General features: G+C 43.8%; 1 protein-coding gene across 4 annotated transcripts in view; it reads left to right on the top strand.

The window, feature by feature from the left end:
* Window positions 1–14,952, top strand: part of PTPRA (protein tyrosine phosphatase receptor type A) — a 165,288-nt gene that overhangs the window by 137,255 nt on the left and 13,081 nt on the right. For all 4 annotated transcript variants that reach the window (XM_073002112.2, XM_073002113.2, XM_078394456.1 and 1 more), the window contains 8 exons: window positions 1,370–1,446; window positions 4,725–4,761; window positions 5,642–5,739; window positions 7,348–7,467; window positions 8,422–8,588; window positions 10,384–10,519; window positions 11,822–11,971; window positions 12,666–12,759. In XM_073002112.2, the coding sequence (XP_072858213.1) occupies window positions 1,370–1,446; window positions 4,725–4,761; window positions 5,642–5,739; window positions 7,348–7,467; window positions 8,422–8,588; window positions 10,384–10,519; window positions 11,822–11,971; window positions 12,666–12,759 (879 nt within the window). The remainder of the gene's footprint in view (window positions 1–1,369; window positions 1,447–4,724; window positions 4,762–5,641; window positions 5,740–7,347; window positions 7,468–8,421; window positions 8,589–10,383; window positions 10,520–11,821; window positions 11,972–12,665; window positions 12,760–14,952) is intronic.

Genomic DNA, 14,952 nt, shown 5'->3' with positions numbered 1-14,952 from the left:
ATTTTTATGCCAAGATGGAAAAACGCATGCAGTGATTATTGAAGAGGAAGGGGTTGCCTAGGAGATGTATTTGATTGTAGATGGTAAAGAGAATACCACGGGGGTGGCACCATTCAGGGGAGGCGTAGAATAGGACAAACAGTTCTTGTAGCACAAGAATAAGAGAAACAATGCTCATAAATGGTAAAAATGTCTTGCATTTGGAAACCAAAGGTGAAAGAACATTAATTTGAGAGCCAGTTAATAAGAATAAGGCAACACCATCACAACATTTGGGGTGTGGAGAAGAGACACTGCCTCTGATCCGCACAGCAGCTGCTAGGAGGTCTGTGTAAGCAGCCCACCACCTTCTAGGAAACCCCACGCAAATACCTGGGCTAGATCTCTTACACACGGGGAGAGTGGCTTTACCCACTGAGGCTTATTGGTTTGCGTTTCACCCAAGAAAAAGCACAGAGATTTGACCGCAACCTGCCCTTGTTCCAGTGGCCAGTGAACTATTGCTAGCCCTGGCTCCTTTTACCTTTTGCCAAATTTGGTGGTCTGGGGAGAGAAATCTTTCCTTTCCTTTCTCCCCATCACCCATCTCACTTCCTTGTTGAAGTGAAAGGCATCAGGTTACAGTAATATGGTAGAATATCCTGAAAAGGAGAAAATGTCCATCCACCCACATCAAAATACCTACCCGAATACCCTCAGAATTGTGAGGGTGCAGCATTTATTCCACATTTTTCTTGCATGTGCCGCCTCCTTTTGCTCCTCCTCCTCCTGGTAAATGTCTTAGTGGACATTATGCCACTAAATCAGAAGCTACAATCAAGTTATGTGTGATCATTAGCCTTAATTCAAATGGTTCTGATTTTGCATACCTGTAGAGCTAAAACTGCAAGAAAAGAAAGATGGATGACACAGAGATGGAAAGACACAAATCTCCTGTTAGCATACTGTTAGCATGTGTTTCTTGATAGGTTACCATTAAGGAAATGTTGCCTTTGGCCTGCACTAATGCCTTCATTGCAGAAATGTGGGGAGGAAGGAGTGAAGTGGATGTTTCATCTTTCCCTGGCATTTCTCATGCATGTAGGTTGGATGGTATATAAACCTTCATGGTTGAGGGGAACGAGCTTTCTCACACCACATATTAAAACTACAGGTCCAAGATTTGCCTGCCTACAATGAGTCTGGGCTATAATTTGCAATGATTTGGCATTCTCCTAGATTTTCTGTGTCCTGGGACCAAGCCTAGATAATATTCTGCTGCAACTTCATTAGCCTAGGAGATATATTTGACTTTTACAGAAATCTCATGTTAAATGTTTCCTGTTCTTTTTGTTCCTTAATGGGCTGCCTCTTTATTTGCTCTCCTTAGATGATCACTCCAGGGTTCATCTGACACCTCTTGAAGGAGTTCCTGATTCTGATTACATCAATGCCTCATTCATTAACGTAAGTACTTGGGATGACACGGGACTCCATTCATATAAAAATGCTCTTGTTTTCTCTGCTGTTTCTGACCTAGATGGTATACAAACATGCATGGATGAAGGTGTGTCAGTATAATCTAGTGGATCGCTTGGAATCCTGAGAGGTGTGGCTCTCTATGTTGAGAGGTTTCTCGTTATCAGGAGTTTGAAAAGGTGCAGGGCATGCCCTCCTCCCTTCCAGCTGTTACTGCAGCTTGCTCATTGAAATAAACTGTGTTCCCCCCCCCATGGAACTATAGGGGTACAGCTGTAGTGCTTCAGGCATCATAGCTGTTGCCCCCTAAAGGTCACCACAACCAAGAAGTGTGCTTCAGCCTTCGAGCACTTAGAGCAGGGAGGCAGGCAGGCAGGCAGGCATCTGTTGTCTGCTTCCATGTTTATAAAACACCATTTGGAGGGTTTTTTAAAAAGGCATGGAAGGACTGCGCTTTCTTGAAATGGAGGGTTGCTGCTCCTGGAGACTTCCCAAGAGTAGCGCTTCTCTTTTTTGCTTGGAGGAAGAAAATTTGTTGGGAGCACAGCTAGGGATTTCACAGGAGTCCATAGCCTCAAACGCAGTTTTCAGGGGCTCATGAGCTACATGATGGCCAAGCCTAGCTTTGAAAAAGGAGTCTTGGCAAGGCTGCCTAGTACCTCCTTCCTCACTGCACTATTTGCATGCTACTTTCCTGCTCCACCCTTTGCCATGCTGTAGCTCTTTCTGTCTTTTCCACAACCAGCCAATAGCTTTTACCTGATCTCCCAAGCAGTTCTTAAACTTCCCTGCTGCAGAGGTCTTCTCATTTTTCAGTTCTTCTATGCCATCATATCTGTCTTATCGTGGTCCTATGAGATAATTACTTGCAAAAGGGCCTGTCATTAACATCTGTGCTCAGGTCTTGTGAACTAAAAGCTATGTTTCTTTTGTTGATTCAGGCTGTCTCATGTTAGGCCTTCCTTTTTTTTCCCCTCCTGCCTTCTGCTTTTGCTAGCGTTATTGTCTTTTCCACGACATCTTGTCTTCTTAAAGTATATCCAAAGTATGGAAGCCTTGGTTTCGACAACTGCACTTCTAAAAAGAGTTCAGTCTTATTTTAATATCAAACCCATTTATTTGCCTCTCAGGTGGTTCATGGCCTCCGTAAAAGTCTTCACTAGCAACATGTTCTGAATTAATCTATTTTTTGCCTTTCAGATTTCTTCATTGTCCAGCATTTACTTCCATGTCTAGTAAAAAGAAATAATATAGTCATATTAAAATAATAGCATTGATGATTGAACTAAACTATAGGAAATGGTTAGCACTTCAATTTCTCCATTGTCAGCATTAAAGTTTGTTTGTTTGTTTGTTTGTTTTATATCCCGCCTATCTGGTCAGTCATGACCCCTCAATAATCTTATGCAGTTGATCTTTGCATTGTATTGCTGGAAGCAAAATGCCTGCTTTCTGGATGCAAAACATGGCTTTTGGAAACCATGGTAGAGCTGCTGCCATGACTGTATCCCAGTTCCAGAAGATTTTACCTTCTGATACGTCTCAGAGGTGCAAAGCATATCGTTTGATTGCAGAAGTGTTCCATATTTCATGCTGGTATCTTTTGTTAACGATCAGAGAATCAAAAGCTGGTGTGATGTTTTGGTGAAGTTAGCAGTTGAAGCGGCAGGCTCTACCCTGCTTCCCCGGAAATAAGACCTAACCTGAAAATAAGCCCTAGTAGAATTTTTAAGGATGCTCCTCATATAAGCCCTACCCCAAAAATAAGCCCCAGTGAAGTGAAACCCCACCCTCCACCCTTGTGCAGCAACCAGAAGATGACATGACTGCATTTGAATAGATGTGGATTATACATGCCATCCGGAGATGCCATCCTTTTAGAAGCTCCTTTCAGTGTCTCCCCCGGCAGACTATTTTCTCTCTTCTCCGGAGGTGACGGAAACTCCCAGGAATCCTCCCAAATGTCCAGTTCCTCTTGCTCGCTCCCCTCTATATCTACCTCGGCTACTGCTGTTTCTCTGGGGGGTAGGTTTAGGGCCTCCACCCTCACCTGCCTCAGGTGTTGCCTTCCAGGCCAACAACCCTTCTGCCGTTGCTGAGGGCGCCTGCCCACGCTGGCACTGAGCTCTTTCCCCCCCAGCCGGCTGTCCTGGCTCACAAAGACCCTGTCTTATTTTCAGGGAAACACGGTAGTTAGATAGGTTAATAGCCTATCAGCATGAAGTAGCTGCTTACAAAAGAGTAAATTTGCTCACTTGTCTCTTGTCAGTAATTTATTGATTACATTCACAACCCCACATTTCCACTCAAAGGTAGTGCTCAAGGTGGCTTAAAACTTCTGAAATAAGAAAAATTGATAAAATCACATTTAGCTTTTTAAAAAAATCATACAACCATGTAAATGAGCCCCGCCAATAAAACTAACCAAGTATATTAAAAACAATTAAAATTATTAAAATATTTTTTTCAAAAAAACAGCACTACAGGACAGGTTAGATTTCATAGGCCAGAACAAAAAGATGTGTTTTTACTCCCTTCTTAAAATCAGTCAGAATGGAAGCAGATTGTGCTTTCTGTAGTCAGGCCCTCTGCCAGGTGCTTGTTAGGTGGACTTCTAAATCTATTAAGTGTTTTTAAGAGGGCTCCTCCCAACAGTCTTTAAGATCTGGACAGGCTCATAATGTGATGGATGGTCCCTTAGTTGCCTTTCCATCCAGTGTACTTCATCTTGCAAAGCTGGAAACAGCCAGGAGCAAAACTCTTGTTTGCCATTTCTCTCTCTCTCTCTCCTGTCCTTTCTGCTTTAACCAAAGCAGAAATTATAGACAAATCGTAGATACGCCTCTAAGTCAAGAGGTTTTAATTTTGGAGGGTCAGTTGCTGAGGATTCTTCTGTCTCCTACAAAGATCAAGTCACTCATCTATCCTGTGTTGTAAAACATTCGTAATCATTATTCAATACTTTTGTCCAAAGTGTAGATATTTGTTTCTCCAGAAGATAAATATATTCATTCCACTCAGATACCATAGGAGAAACATGAACAGCTTATTTGTGCCCTTTGTCACACTATTCCAATCCCCAAAAGCTTTTTCTCCCATGGTCTCTCATGACAGTATTAAAAATAGTAGTGGGGTGGATGGCTTGCTATATGATTGTGCATCAGTCATGCCAACAGGTGCCAATGTCTTTGAATACTTTGAAGCTGATTTTTGGGGGGCCAGAGGAGTCAACCATCTTCATTTCTTCTGTTGTTTTGTCATGACAGGGGTACCAAGAGAAGAACAAGTTTGTTGCTGCCCAAGGTAAATTATGTTGGCCTTCCTTCAGGTTTCCATTCTGTAGTGTCCTGAGTCTGAAAACTTTATACTGATTAGAGTGTATCTGCAATGTGTTAGCTTTCTCCTGGATTGTTCCAAATTGATTCAGTCCATTGGTTTACAACCAATGCAAGGAATCAATTGCTTAGGTATGTTTTGTCCTGTTGTAAGCGGCAAGCAGCCGTAATAGCCAACTGATGCAGGATCATGCAGCTTTTCCTTAAGCCAGAGAAGGACACACCTCAGTTAACTTTCTGCAGCTCAGACTTGAGCGAGAATGGTTTTGCCTCTCAAGTTGGCCACCAGCCTGTTGCTAGAATGGATTCTGTGTCTTCCCTAATTTCGGTGAATTCTGAAGTTTGACGTGTGAAGGTGTTTAGTGCTGGGAAGACTACTTTGTTTTAGGAGACAGGAATTAGAGGTTTAAGAGGATAAGCCAGTGCCTCTCTGCAGCCATGTGTGTGTGTTGAGGGGATTGTAAATAAAATTATTCTGTGAAGCCCACAAGAAGCTTTCTTCAGGGTGTAAGGTCTTGGAAACTCACACGCTGTGTAGAAGTTGCAAGTGAGATTTTCAAGAGGAAGACAGTTTCTCTCCCATTTAGCCACAGAGATTCTGCTTTGCATATACAAAGCTCAAGGCTCCGTCTTTGGCACCTACGCTTAAGGAATTTCAAGTGGGAAGGCTGAAAAAAGGTGTATGTCGGAGACCTTTGAAAACAGCTGACAGTTCAAGCAGAGGCACTTGACACACGGCTGGGAAGCTTCCTAGGCCCATGAAAGTACGGGAGGTGGTTAATCTCACTTTTTTTCACGTGCATAATGCCCTCCTGAGAACTTTTTTTTTCCCCAAATCTTCTTTTTAGGACCAAAAGAAGAGACTGTGAATGACTTCTGGAGAATGATTTGGGAGCAAAACACAGCAACCATCGTCATGGTGACCAACCTGAAAGAGAGGAAAGAGGCAAGTGACTGCCAGGGCCTTTGTGGCGAGCGGAAAGATCAGTGTGAAAGGAAAATGTGTCTGGGAACATAATGAGGTGTCCATAGGTGAATGGGCGAAGTTTCTCATGGGCAGTGTGTTACCCAAGGAGGGGCCAGAGATGCTGAGGCCCCTCTGTAGAGGCTCCCACAGAGGGAAGAATTCGATTTCTGTGGCAGCTGCCCCTTGTATTTGCTCAACAGATGGATTTATTTGGGAAGGTCCCAAAAGCTGTGAGTGTGTCACCTCCTGCAAAGTATGCTTTCCCAGAACCCAAACTTCTTCCCCTTTATATATAGCAAGAGCAAAATGTGCTGCTCATATACTACCCCATAGTGTGCAAAGCAATCTCTGGGAGGCTTACAATTCAAGAATCTATCCTGTATGTTGCCCCACACCCCCAGCGAGCTGGGTACTTCATTTACCAACCTCAGAAGGATGAATGGGGGAGTTCACTTGAAGCCAGTTGCCTGAGCCATTTGGAATCAAATACAGGTTGCAAGCAGAGCTTTTGAGTGCAGTACTGAAGTTTTACCACTGTATCACAAAGCTCTTTATTGAGTCGTTTTCAGTTTTTAAGTTATAAACTAACCTTTGTTTGTTAGGATAATGTCCGCAGGATTTTTAGAAGAAGAAAAATTATATTTAATCACACAACTGAATATATATATATATAGTTTTATATATCTATAACTATCTCTATCTCTATATCTATATCTATGTATAAATATGGTTATAAAACGAGAGAGAGCGAGAGAGTGAACCCTATATATATCCGGGAAACAGTACACTGCAAAAATTTCAGTTAAACTCAAATTTTAAATTCCCACTTAAAAATATGACACAATCAAATATAAATGTTTTAAATGCATCAGCAAAAAGGAATCTTTTAATCTGGTATAAAAGAGAAAACCCTCCGTCTATTTTTATGTGCTTGCTTACATTCTAACTTCCCTCCAAGAGTTTAATGTGGTGTACATGCTGCTGCTCCTGCTACCTATTTTTATCCTTGCAGAGAAGTTAGCTTCATGACTGAGTAATGATTAGAACCTGGTTTCCCCAGTTGTCATCCAGCTCTGAGGCCACTGTGTTATCGGCACGTTTCCCCCAGATGCAATCCGTGTTTTTTGTTTGTTTCACCTTTTGACAAGGCTGTTCTTTCCATCCACGCCCTCATTTCCTGATGCTTCTGTGATTAAAATCTATGACTTGGAGACAGGAAGAAAGCAAAAACCTTTCTTGCCTGTAATGCAGTTGAATAACCCTCCTCTCTCTCTCCCTCTCTTTAATTCAGTGAACTATCCTGACCTTTCAACGTTGTGATTCCTCCTGAGCTGCTCTCCCACCGCTCTAGTGTGCCACAAGCAGAGAATAAGATAAACTGCACTTTCACAGTCAGGGCCTGTAGGTCTTCTAGGGACAGAAATGGTACAGAACGCCACTTACATCACCCTTCAGAAATAGCCTTGGTGCCATTCCCATGTCTGCTGGTGGGTGCACAGAGCCATGGGGAAGGTCTGCTGCAGCATCCGGTGTGAAATGTTTGGGCTATCTGCTCTGCACTAAATCTTCTTCCCTGGTTCTTTGCAGTGTAAATGTGCTCAGTACTGGCCAGATCAAGGCTGCTGGACATATGGAAATATCAGAGTGTCAGTGGAAGATGTGACCGTCCTAGTTGACTACACAGTACGGAAATTCTGCATTCAGCAGGTATTGTGCAGTGGTTCTCCCCCACCGTCTTCTGCGCATGCACAAAAGAACTGGGTTTTCTGGCCTGATTGGTATCAGGCTGAGTTGCTTGACTCTTCTAAGTACTGTACAAATATACCCACCTGAGAATGCTCAACCTTAGGATCAGTAGGACTAGGATGACCTAGCAATCTAGTTTTTGATCTGGAGGGATATTTTTTAAAAACAGGAAAGATTCAGATGTGTGACTGTGCCCCCTCAGTGGTATCGTGCAGTCGTGACACCCTTCTGGGAAGAGCAGACCTCGTCAGCATTGGGAAACCTTGGTGCCATATTGTGATGGAGGGTTTGCTCATCAAGGAAGAGGTAAATGGACTTGAAGAGACTGGGACTGGGAAAAGAGGGAGGGCACTGCTTTCACCCTTCCCTCCTCTTTCCAGCTCCAGTATTTCCATCTGGCCCACCTGTCACTGGTCTTTCCTGTCACTGTTGATCTATACAGTGGACATTGTGGGTGCTAAGAGGAAGTGAAGGGGTTCGGAGAGTTGTTGTGATTCCAGTTATCTGATGAGTAACAGTGAGAACAGACCAAAGAAAATATTTCTTGACCCAGCCTGTTGTTAGTCCGTGGAACTCCTTACCACAGGATGTGGTGACGGCATCTGGCCTAGATGCCTTGAAAAGGGGATTGGACAGATTTCTTGAGGAAAAGTCCCATCGCAGGTGACAAGCTATGATGGGGGTATATCCTCTCCAGGCTTAGAAGGAAGGCACCACCAAATGCCAGATGCAGGGGAGGGGGATCAGGAGACGGGGCTCTAGTGGTCTCGTGGGCTCCCAGAGGCCTCTGGTGGGGCCACGGTGAGATACAGGAAGCTGGACTAAGTGGGCCCTTGGCCTGATCCAGCAGGGCCCTTCTTCTTATGTTCTTATTTGTAGTGACACTCACTCTTTTTTTCTTACCCTTCCACCTAGGTAGGCGATGTCACCAACAAAAAACCTCAGCGTCTGGTAACGCAGTTCCACTTCACCAGCTGGCCCGATTTCGGGGTTCCCTTCACTCCCATTGGGATGCTGAAGTTCCTGAAGAAGGTGAAGACGTGTAACCCCCAGTACGCAGGGCCTATCGTTGTCCACTGCAGGTCAGTTGTGGTCCGTCCACAGTTTTCTTACTCTGCGGAACGGTTGACTCCTCCCCACCTCTTCAATAGACAGAACTCTCTCCAGAGACATCTTATGGTTCTTCCCTGGATGAAGTCTTTTCTAATTTCTGTCCATGAGGAATCAGGCTTCCTTGGAGTTCTCTAAGTCCACAGTATTGTACGTGGAAAATATTTTACATCTCTGTCACCCCAGTGGGCTAACTTTGTGTAGCAAGTTTAAAAACAACCACTGTGGACTGAGTGAATTTGTGAATTATTTTCCATCCTCACTGGAATTTCAGTGTACTGAGAACGGGAGCATGCCATTTCTGCTTCTCAGTATCGTGTCTTGCCTTACAAAACAGTATGGGATTTTTTAAAAAAAATACGTACAGTGGTGCCTCGCTTAACGAGCGCACCATTTAACGACGAATTCGCATAGCAACCCGTTTTTTGTGATCACTAATGCAATCGCATTGCGATGTTTAGATAGGCTAAACATCACATTGCAATGATCAGTAAACGTTTCGCTTACCGATCTTTGCATTGCAATGTTTAGAAAACAGCTGATCGGCAGTTCCAAACTGGCCGCTGGATCAGCAAAATGGCCGCCCACAGCATTTTCGCGCCCTGACCTCGCTTACTGGGCAGCGAAAATGGCAGCCGGATGGAGGATTCCCCGCATAGCGGTGAGTTTTTCCCCAATAAGAACGCATTAAACAGAGTTTAATGCGTTCCTATGGGGTTCCCCCCCCCCCCGCATAGCAACGAATCCGGATAGTGACGTTAATCCTGGAACGGATTAACGTCGCTATGCGGGGCACCTCTGTATATTTATTTTCGTTTATTGTCTCACTAGGTAACATTAGTTGAGACAAAAATATACCCCAGTGGCAAAACACGAGAGTTTTGCTGCAACTGTTTTTGCCTCAGCAATATTTTTTTAATGCAGATGGTAACTATCTGAAACTTGACAGCTTTGTTTACAGTTCTTCAGATATCAAAGTTGTGCAGAGCCTATATTGTAGATTAACTTACGTGCTGTGATTCTACAGCCTCACATGCCACTGGGACGAAGTTCTGAGCCTGACGCTTGTTTAATAAGGCAAAGAAGAGATTCTGCTTAGCACTAAATAAACGCAAGAGAGCCTCTGATATTAGCCAGAAGTCCATGGAGATCCACAATGAGGCTTTTGTTTATTTTTATTATGTTCTTGTTTTTATTTTTCAAGATACCCAGGGGTGGTACCTTGAATATGTTGAAGTTGCATTTGGGACCACATACAATATATAAGCCACACTTTATCCTCCATGATCTAGAGCAGTGGTTCCCAACTTTTGTTTCCCCAGATTTTCTTGGATTGCAACTCCCAGAAATCTCGGTAGCACAGCTGGTGGTGAAGGTTTCTGGAAGTTTTTGTCCAAGAACATCTGGGGATTCAAGACTGGGAACCAGCTGATCAGGAGTATGATGGCCATATTTACCTCTATGGAGTAACATCCTTCTTTCTACCCAAATGTGGGGGAAACTAAGCTGTTCAACTGGACAGCAAAGGGCAAAAGGCCCGTGCTTCTTCCCAGTGAGAAATCTCCTGAATGTATTCCAGGCTCCCTGAGAAAGAACACTAAGGAGACAGGTCTTATTCCATGAGCTTTCATTTGTTTTTGTTTTTTAAATTAAGCATTTTCCTTGGCTACATGCTGTGATCCAGAACATGTGCTATTTGGTGACCTTCCCTGCCAGAACCAAATACAAAGGGATTCTTTTTTTCCCCTCTCTTTCCCCAACCCCTAGTGCCGGTGTGGGGCGAACAGGAACTTTTGTTGTCATTGATGCCATGCTGGACATGATGCACACCGAAAGGAAGGTGGATGTGTATGGATTTGTCAGCCGCATCCGAGCACAGCGCTGCCAGATGGTACAGACTGATGTAAGTCTCTACACCAAAATCTATATATTCTGCAAATTTACCACCCACTGTGTACGGTATTTAGCATTCTAACCGTAAATGAATCACATAATAGAACAGAGCAGAGAAAATATGTCCTCTGAGGCTTCTGTTTCTGGAGCTCCTTTCTGCTCCTGGTGCATATTCTTGCGATGCAAATCACTTGATGCTTTTTATGAGTAAGGAAGAGGCTTTCACGGAAACAGCTAGCAATAGAAGAGGTTCAGACAGCGACCCCACTTACTCTTGACGACTCTACTCTGGGCTGGTGTAATTTAAGTAGCTCGAAAGGAGAGCTTGTTGAAGCAAACATGTGAATTAGAGATGGGCATGAACCACTGGTTCATGCAGATTCGTCCATCAGTCCAACAGGTGTTCTGCAGTTCCGAGCCCCGCCTCCTCCGGCAGGCACCCAGTCAGAGACAGCATCCTGGCTCCCCTGCTCCATTTCCTCCAGGCACTCCCTGTGAGTGGGTGCCTGCGGGGGAAGGCAGGGCTCAGAACCATGGAACACACCTGTTGGACCGATGGACAAACCAGTTGTTGGTGTCCATCTCTAATATGAATAAAGGCAGGTCCATTGGGGACCTACTTGAATCTCTGTTTAGCCTGCACCTTCGGATCTCTTTGCCTGTCTCTACAGCCACAGTCTCTATAGAAATCTTTGTGCACATCCATACAACACAAAACAGAGCACTCCAGATGGAGGTTTGTCTAGCTACTTCCTGGAGCTTTCTTTCTGGTCTAGGAGTGCTCTTTGCACTACATGCTAGTAGCCCTAGTGGTAAAGTGACTCTTTGGCAAAGGTAAGGAAATTCAAAATGGCCATAGGCCACTTTTGCTCCCCTGGATCTTTGGGGGGGGGCTATGCACTCCTTCCAACTATCCTCCCCACCCCTCAAAAAAAAGCAGCCCTTGCCAGCAAAAGATTCTGGTCAAAAATGCAATTGAAAGGCCTTTCAAATCCCCACTCAGCAATGCAAACTCAAGGTCACTCCTTAAATATCTCACATACCTTGAAAATCCTGTCAGGGTCACTATGAGTCAGATGTGATGTAGCAGCACGCAATAAAACAATGTTTAAAACTGATTTTTGTCCTGCTGTTTGGTTGTATCGTATATTCTGATTAATTTAGTTGTACTTTAGTACGATGTCTTAAAATGAGCTACAAATGTTTGTGTTTAATCTTTAAAGGGCTCCAGGGGCAGTAAAATAGTTTAGGAGCCATTTTGTCTGAATGTGTGGAATGAAACTCATAGCTGATTTCTTTTCTCTCCTTGCAGATGCAGTATGTGTTCATCTACCAAGCTCTGTTGGAACATTATTTGTATGGGGACACAGAACTAGAGGTCACCTCACTGGAGACTCACCTCCAGAAGATTTATAACAAAATCCCAGGGACCAGTAGCAATGGACTGGAGGAAGAGTTTAAGGTGAGCGACTGTTGCTTTGGCTTGTCAGGAAAGAGGTCAGGAGGCATCTGCGCCAATCCTTCTAACTTAACCTGCTATAGAAATTGGGCCAAATACTGTTCTTTAGCTATGGGTTCATGGCACATTTACAGAATAGATTCTGGATCTGCCTTCTCATTAACCTGAAAATGCAAGTCTGTGGATAATACTGTGCACAGGTTGACCACAGCAGTTTGGGGTTTTAAGAAATTCTTTTAGGAGCACCTTTGGAAAATGGAGGCGAAAGTAATTTGGAGGCTGCAGGGCCTGGTTTTGCTATTAGGGGTGTTCTCTTTTGTATATTTTGGGCTTCAGCTTCCAGATTTCTCCAAGAATTCCCCAGGCAAGAAAGGTGCTCTAGTGCTACTCAGGAGACATGGGTCTTCTGGGAGTTGTAGTTCCTTGAGAGACACCCTCTGTGGAGCCGTGTGGCACAGTGAAACGGCAGTACTGCATGCCGAGTCTCTGCTCGCAACTTGAGTCCAATCCTGATGGATTCAGGTACCCAGCTCCAGGTTGACTCATCCTTCCATCCTTCCAAAGTTGGTAAAATGAGTGCTCAGCTCGCTGCGGTGGGAGTGGGCAAAATGCACATATGCCACTCCACATTTTGGGCCATGTGAGCCTCTCTTTGAAGCCATTTATGAAGCTTACATGCTCTCTGTTCCTTTCGCAGAAACTAACCTCAATCAAAATTCAAAACGACAAAATGAGGACAGGCAATTTGCCGGCCAACATGAAGAAAAACCGGGTGCTGCAGATCATTCCATGTGAGTAGTCCCGTGTGGCTAAGATCAGCCTGGCAGGGCAGCAAAGCATGTTTAGGAGAGGCACAAACCTTCAGAAAAGATGGCTTTGGGGCTGTCAAGAACCAGATGGGGGGGGGGAGAAGGAAAAGATGGCTGGGTAGATAAGAGGTAGGGCAGAATTGGACCAGAAGGGCAGAGGGGTGTTATGTTACGTTAGTGAAACAAGACAAGCAGTTGCATTGATGGAAGTCAGTTAATCCATCCTTTCAGCATTTGCATACAAAATATTTGTGCTTTTCAACTTTGGAATGTGAAGGGCCATATTTGCTTCACCGCAGGCAAACACAGGCCCCCTTTTTAATAATAATAATAATAATAATAATAATATAATTTATTGTCATTGTAAGTATATACACATTATATCATACAACGAAATTCACAGACACCCAGAGACCAGACACATGCACACACATAACATTCCCCAAACACTCCCCACCCACTAGAAATCCCCCACTAACAATACAAACATCTACACCTCAGGCCAAGTAACACAGTCCAACTGATTATTCACTACTGGTGGTCTTTAAGCTCATTATTAATTGCAATTATAGCTCTAGGATAAAAACTATTTAGAAAACGTGTGGTCCGAGTCTTAATTGTTCTATATCTTCTGCCAGACGGTAACAGTTCAAAAAAGTTATAAGCAGGATGGGAAGAGTCTCTCAGGATGCTGTGTGACTTCCTCAGACAGCGGGATGTGAAGATGTCATCCAGGGTTGGTAGTTGGAGCCCGATGATATTCTGGGCAATTTTAATGGTTCTCTGTAGAGCTTTTTTGTCCGCTACAGAGCTACTCCCAAACCATGCCAGAATGCCATAAGTTAGGACACTCTCAATGGTGCTACGGTAGTAGGACAGAAGCAAATGCTGTGATAAATTTAACTTCCCGAGCATTCTCAGGAAATACAGCCTCTTCTGTGCCTTCTTTATTAGCATGTTGGCATTTATAGTCCATGAGAGGTCCTCTGAGATGTAAGTGCCCAGAAATTTAAAACTACCAACTCTCTCCACTTCCTCACCGTTTATGTACAGAGGTAAATGTACATTTCTCTTCCTCCTAAAATCAATTATGAGTTCTTTAGTTTTTTTGATGTTAAGTGTGAGATGATTTTCTTTACACCATAGTATCAATCTTTGTACTTCCTTTCTATAAGCAGACTCATTGTTCTTATTTATGAGTCCCACCACTGTTGTATCATCCGCAAATTTAATAATTGCATTGGTGTTATATAGTGGGGTGCAATCATGTGTGTACAGGGAATAGAGGAAAGGACTTAGCACGCAGCCCTGGGGAGCTCCTGTACTTAGTACCAGGGTAGAAGAATGGTGGGATCCCATCCTTACTGACTGTGGCCTATCTGTCAGAAAATCCTTTATCCACATGCAGATCTCCTGAGGTAATCCCAGGTTGATCATTTTTAAAAACAACCTATTTGGTAGAATGGTGTTAAAAGCAGAGCTATAATCCACAAACAACAGCCTCGCATAAGTTCCCTGTTGTTCTAAGTGGCTCAATACAGTATGGAGTACGATGGACACAGCATCATCAGTAGATCTATTTCTCCTGTATGCAAATTGCCATGGATCCAAAGAAGGTGGAAGACTAGCCTTAATGTAATCCAGCACCAATCTCTCAAAACATTTCATAATAACAGATGTTAAAGCTACTGGTCTATAATCATTGAGAGATACCACAGCTGACTGCTTGGGGACTGGCACTATAATAGATGTCTTCAGGCAAGTGGGGACAGAACACTGCAACAAGGATAGATTGAAAATATCCGTAAAAACTCCAGCTAATTCTGCAGCACAGCCCCTAACAACTCGTCCCATGATTCCATCTGGTCCAGCTGCCTTTCGAATATTAATATTCTGGAAAGCGCGTCTCACATCTGAAATCTGCAGTACTAGTGGTTGTCTGTCGATGGTAGATTCTAGTGATGTATTATGGACAGTAGGTGCTGGAATAATGGTTGTTCCTGTTTCCACCTCAAAACGGCTGAAAAATTGATTTAACTGCTCAGCCAAAAAATCACTGCTGCTACACAGACTGTTTTTGTTACTCTGACCAGTGATTTGTCGTAGGCCGTGCCACACTCTGCGAGTGTCAGAACTTTCAAGGTGTTGTTCAATTCTCTGGCTGTACATAGCTTT

Source organism: Pogona vitticeps, chromosome 5 (genome assembly GCF_051106095.1).
Source record: "Pogona vitticeps strain Pit_001003342236 chromosome 5, PviZW2.1, whole genome shotgun sequence".
In the NCBI taxonomy this organism is placed as follows: Eukaryota; Metazoa; Chordata; class Lepidosauria; order Squamata; family Agamidae; genus Pogona; species Pogona vitticeps.
The sequence above is the reverse complement of the archived record's forward strand: the minus strand, read 5'-3'. Positions and strand labels throughout refer to the sequence as shown.